This window comes from Sinocyclocheilus anshuiensis, unplaced genomic scaffold (assembly GCF_001515605.1).
Source record: "Sinocyclocheilus anshuiensis isolate Anshui unplaced genomic scaffold, SAMN03320099.WGS_v1.1 scaffold1361, whole genome shotgun sequence".
In the NCBI taxonomy this organism is placed as follows: domain Eukaryota; kingdom Metazoa; phylum Chordata; class Actinopteri; order Cypriniformes; family Cyprinidae; genus Sinocyclocheilus; species Sinocyclocheilus anshuiensis.
The window spans coordinates 88565-94632 of NW_015549631.1; the positions used below are offsets into that span (position 1 = coordinate 88565).

General features: G+C 47.9%; 1 protein-coding gene across 1 annotated transcript in view; it reads right to left on the reverse strand.

Annotated features, from left to right (window-relative positions):
- LOC107659620 (protein NLRC5-like) overlaps positions 1-6068 on the reverse strand; it is a 106291-nt gene that overhangs the window by 32664 nt on the left and 67559 nt on the right. The window contains 2 exon segments of the mRNA XM_016448639.1: positions 1125-1298; positions 1491-1664. Coding sequence (XP_016304125.1) covers positions 1125-1298; positions 1491-1664 — 348 coding nt within the window.

Below are 6068 nucleotides of genomic sequence, written 5' to 3' on the forward strand. Positions count from 1 at the left end.
ATGCCAAAAATCATTAGGATATTAAGTAAAGATCATGTTCCATGAAGATATTTTGTAAATTTCCTACTGTAAATATATTAAAACTTAATTTTTTATTTGTAATATGCATTGCTAAGAACTTAATTTGGACAACTTTAAAGGCGATTTTATCAATATTTTGCTTCTTTTTGCACCCTCAGATTCCAGATTTTCAAATAGTTGTATCTCCAAATATGCCAAATATGCTCCTATCCTAACAAACCATACATTAACGGAAAGCTTACTTCTTCAGCTTTCAGATGATGTATAAATCTCATTTTCGAAAAATTGACCCTTATGACTGGTTTTGTGGCCCAGGGTCACATATAGCCTTCCATATAGTCTACGGGTGCATCTCAATAAATTAGAATGTCGTGAAAAAGTTCATTTATTTCAGTAATTCAACTCAAATTGTGAAACTCGTGCATTGAGGCAGTAATTAAAGCAAAAGGAGCCCCTACCAAGTATTGAGTACATGTACAGTAAATGAACATACTTTCCAGAAGGCCAACAATTCACTAAAACTGTTTTTTTTATTGGTCTTATGAAGTATTCTAATTTGTTGAGATAGTGAATTGGTGGGTTTTTGTTAAATGTGAGCCAAAATCATCACAATTAAAAGAACCAAAGACTTAAACTACTTCAGTCTGTGTGCATTGAATTTATTTAATACACAAGTTTCACAATTTGAGTTGAATTACTGAAATAAATGAACTTTTCCATGACATTCTAATTTATTGAGATGCACCTGTATATAGTTTAGTTGTTAATAGATGTTTAAGTTGCCAGAACCTGCTGTTTTCTTTCTATTTAATTTTTTTTTTTTCCAAAACTAGAGACATAATTTTTTTTTGTCTCTTATTCATTGTTGCAGCAAATGTGAATCTCATAATATTTCTGCAGAACATGTACACAACCAGTACATTTTATAAAATACTTTAAATGAAATTAAATAAAATGTAATTTAATTAAATCCTATTTAGACACCTATTATTAAAGGTGACAAAAATACAGATATAGTGCTAGGGTTTAAATACTGTAAACTGGGCCTGTTTGACTAAACAGTGACTTTCAATCAAACTGCTGTACAGTATAATGATACTAACGCTAGTATTTCCAGCTTGCATTGTGTGTTCATCAGTAGATTGCTAATGTTTTCAAATCCAGAGTCTCCTAGTTTATTCTCACTCAGGTCCAGCTCTCTCAGGTGTGATGGGTTTGATTTCAGAGCTGAAGTCAGGGCAGAACATCCTTCATCTGTCATATCACAGCCTCTTAACCTACATTGGGAAAAAGCAGAAATTAAAACATTCTGTAAAGACAAATGAAGAGGGATCATCTTTATTTCACCAGATCACAAAATATTCTCTCACAAAATGCTCTCTACAAGATACTGAGTATAAAGTGTCTTTGTTTAAAAACTGTCAAGGTGATTTTAAGCATTTTGTTTCTTGTATGTGAATGTTACTGACCTCAGTCTCTCCATTTTACAGCGGAAATCAATCAGTAGATCACATAAGTGCTTCACTCCTTTGTTTTCTATTTTATTTCCACTCAGGTCCAGTTCTCTCAGGTGTGATGGGTTTGATTTCAGAGCTAAAGTCAGGATGAAACACTGTTTCTCTGTAATATGGCATCCACACAGACTGAAGACAGAGAGAGAAAGAACAATGAATCAGATCTATGAAGACCATCTAGGGTTTTGGAGGATTTGGATCTTTTGCCTAACTGTAATTTGTCATTTGAAAGTCACACTTGAAATTTTCTTGAACAGCAGTTATGAAACATCAGTTCTATTCCAGGTGCATTCACTTGACATCAATTTTAAGACCGGTTCTTCAATATCAATGTCACCCTTTAGCTCAACAGGGTAAATGTGTTTAGGTCTGCTGTTCCCAGCTACATAAAGTAAGGTTTTCCTTAGTTAACTAAATTTCCTTAGTTAACTCTACATTAATGAAGAACAATACTTCTACAGCATTTTTCAAATAAAAAGTTGTATCTCTTAACATTACGCACTGTGAACTAACATGAAAAAACAACAAAAATTAAAGAAGGTTAATCTGATCCAGAGTTCATTCATTAAAGTAGTATTGTATGTGTGCTTGCTGCAATTTAAAAAATAAATGAATAAAAATTGTCCCTGAATTTAAGCAGGACTAAAGGATTAGTGTGAACGTCAGCCGATAAAGACTGTAGGCCGATCAGTACATCACTAATTTGCTTTGTTCTAAATCGGGCACTAAACTGTTTTGAGGAGTTTGTAAGTTCTGGAAGAAAACGTCTCGGTTATGTATGTAACCCTCGTTCCCTGAAGGAGGGAACGGAGACGTCACGTCGGTGACGTCACGGGACGACCAAACGACAGACACAGTGGGTGTGGCGTCAGGCCTGGAGAGGCGTTTATTCACAAAATAATATAACAAAGTGTCCAGAAAAGGGAATAAAGTGTCCAAAATAAACAGGGGATCTGGTGTCCTCGTCGTGCTGCGGGGTTAGTGAAGGTGGGGCAGTGTTCGAGTAGGAAGGGTCCAGGTAAGGGGCGGAGTCCGGCAGCCGCACACGCTCCCCTCTTGGTCCCGGGGCGTGAGGGGCGGCGGCTTCGTTCAGCAGCTTCATCCTTCTCTCTCGGCCCACGGCGCTTGAAGGGACTGGATGGCCCGGCATCCTGGCCCGACGGCCGTGTAACGCGTACGGTTCTCACTGGCTCATTCGGAACGGACCACGGGTCCGGTAGCTCACATTTTCGGCGGCACGGAGATCCCTCAACGCTCCCTTCCTGGACCCACGAGGACACCAGCGTGCATGTACGGGGAAGAGACCGGTCTCTCGATGCACCCACTCCTGTCGGGAGCCTGGTGAAGGGCGGTGATTAAGGGACGGGGTGATGATGATAATTAGGGGGAGGCAGCCGACTCGTCACACTACCAAAACGCCACGGTGGCTGCCCCTTCCAGCTCCCCTAGTAAGCAACCTAGTCCCCCCGCTGCAACTGGGGTGGAAGAAAGGACAGGGCTTACATGGAGAGAGTTTATTACTGTTGTTACACTAGACCCATACAGTAAGACTTATTGGATAACACTGGGAAAGCATACCAAGGAGGGAGGCAACACCGGCAGGAACAGCAGAGCGGAGTCTTCCAAGGAAAAGTCACGGGCTCATCAAGAGGGGAACTGTACCGTGGAAGAATACACACATGGGATCACCGTGGGGATCACAACATATGGCACCTAGCCTAGCACAGGGATTAACTAACAGGCAACTTTACAGGTGTTAGGCCTGGCGCCGGACACTCCGCCATGTACGGCTGCCTAGGGTGACGGGGAACTGAACTGAAGAGCAGAATAAGCACACGTATCCGGTCAGTAGAGGGGAATGGCGCAGCAAGCGAGACACCGAGCAGTCTCTCTGGTTCACTGGCTACTTGAGGTGAGTACACGAGAGGACACTAGCTCTACACGAAGGCTATAAAACCTAGCAAACGTGTTTGGTGTCACCCAGCCCGCAGCTCTACAAATATCTGACAGCAAGGCGCCATGCGCCAACACCCAAGAAGAAGCAACACTCCTTGTCGAGTGTGCTCTCAACCCAAGCAGGCACGGCACGCCTTGACTTTGATGCGCCAAGATGATGGCATCCACTATCCAGTGGGCCAACCTCTGCTTGGAGACAGCCTTTCCCTTCTGCTGGCTTCCGTAACAGACGAAGAGCTGCTCTGCGTACGGTCCACGTATAGGCATAAAGTGCAAACGGGACAGTTGCAGGTTCCCCACCTGATCACTGAAAGGTGTGGTGGGAACCTTGGGCACAATTCCAGGCACGATTTGTTGACCGAAAATGCATGCAGGTCCCTTACCCGCTTGATGGAAGCCAGCGCAGTTAAGAGCACTGTCTTTATAGACAGAGTTCTCAGCTCTGCATACTGCAATGGCTCAAAAGGGGCCCTCTGCAATGTCGTAAACACCAGAGGGAGATCCCAAGAGGGTACAGGATTTAGTCTCCTCGCGCCCCTCAGGAATCTGAAAATTAGGTTGTGCTTTTCCATTGCCAGCAGGACAGTGATTTCTGCCCGTAAGACAGGAGCATCGCTGGTCAGCACGGAGGTGAACTGGATGTCCCTGAACTTGGGGGGACGCCGGGTGAACTGAATCGCATAGCCGAGTCTGACGGTCCGAATGAGCCAGTGAGACGGACTGGGAAGCGCTAGCCAGGCTCCCAGAAACCGTGCAAGCAGGACCAGAGGGACCACAAACGTACCCACGGTGGGGTAGCGTGGTGGAGGACAGGGACCCGACTTGGAAGGCATAGTGTCCCGAAGTGGGGTCTGGGCGTGCGGTGCAACACCTACCTGGCTCCACGATTGGGCAGGGGGCGAGAGAAAAGGCTCCTTGAAGTAGGAAACAAAATATTCTCCACCCGGCCCTCCTCCGGGGGAGGGGGTGGTGCGGTCACCATCTCCCGAAGAGCTGTCCCTTCCAACTCTGGGTTGCCTGTCTCAGGGCCACTTGCACTTCCACTTGCCACCTGGTTTGGCGGGGGCCAAACCAGCGGCGGGGTGAAAGCAGCAGCGGGCCGCCGGGGCAGGATTTGCTTGATAGCCTCCGTCTGCTTCTAGGCAGCCGAGAACTGTTGGGCAAAGCTTTCGACTGCATCACCGAAAAGGCCGGCCTGGGAGATAGGAGAGTCGAGAAAACGATATTTGTCGGTCCCACGCATATCCACCAGGTTCAGCCACAGATGGCGTTCCTGGACCACCACCGTTGGCATTGTTTGACCCAGGGATCGCGCAGTGACTTCCGTCGCTCTCAAGGTGAGGTCCATCACCGTGCGCAGCTCCTGCATCAACCCTGGGCCCTTGTGCAACTCCTTTAATGCCTTGGCCTGGTATACTTGCAGGAGTGCCATAGCGTGCAGGGCGGAAGCAGCCTGTCCAGTGGCACCGTAAGTCTTAGCAGTAAGCACGGACGAGAACTTACAGGCCCTGGATGGGAGACGAGGGTTATCCCTCCAGGTGGGAGCTCCACCGGGGGGATTGCCTCGTAACCCCTGGCTGCCCCACCATCAAGGGTAGTGAGGGAGGAGGAGGCACCAAACCGGTTTTGGGCAGAAAAAGGTGCCTTCCACAACCTGGTCACCTCCTCATGCACTTCCGGGAAGAAACGCACTGGGGCGGGGGGCTGAGAACCAGCCTGGGTCGCCCCAAGATACCAATCATCACGGAACACGGTGGCTCTCTCCACTCGAGCCCGACCACCTTGGCAGCCCAGGAAAGCATAGCCGTTAATTCTGGGTCAGGCTCGGGCAACACCACTCTCCCCGAAGGGGACAGCGCAGCCGAGTCCTCATCCCCAGACTTCAGCTCACCCTCCAATGCCGCAATCAACATCTGATCATCCGGAGGAGCACCGAATGAAATGGCCGGGCCCCCGTACGAGGAACTGACACATTCACCCGGTAGCCCCACAGCTTGCAGCGTGCTAGAGGAGTGGGGGGCCCACGGAGATGCACTCGGTGGGTTTGCCCCCACTGTAACCCTCAGGCTTCGCTGACTATTCACCGAAGTAGCCCTCCTCTGCGGAACAGAAGAGCGACTAGATCGGGGCATAGGTAAGGGGTCTTTTGATGTGTTGGAGTCTCAGCCGCAATGCCGCATTGGCCATACCGCCACAATGACGGCATGACTCATTCACGAAGGCTGCCTCAGCGTGTTCAAGGCCAAAACACGTGATGCAGACTGTCATCCGGCCCCAGGTAACGACCGCATCCAGAAACACACGGGCGGCATCACATATTTAAAAAGACGCAACGTCACACCCGTGTCTTGCTCTTTTAGGGAAATTAGCTCTTTCAGAAGTGCTGAAGCGCACAGGGGAACCACCGCTGCAGCGCCGTCACATTAACACCAGGCGTTGAAGAAGCCTCTTCTTCAGAGCGCTCGTTGACTAGTTAGAATTCCTCTCAGACGAAAAAGCTGAGTATGCGTTGCACCCGCTGCCTAATTATACTTGCGCTGCGATCAGCGGCAGCTGGATGCAATCATCGAATGCTAA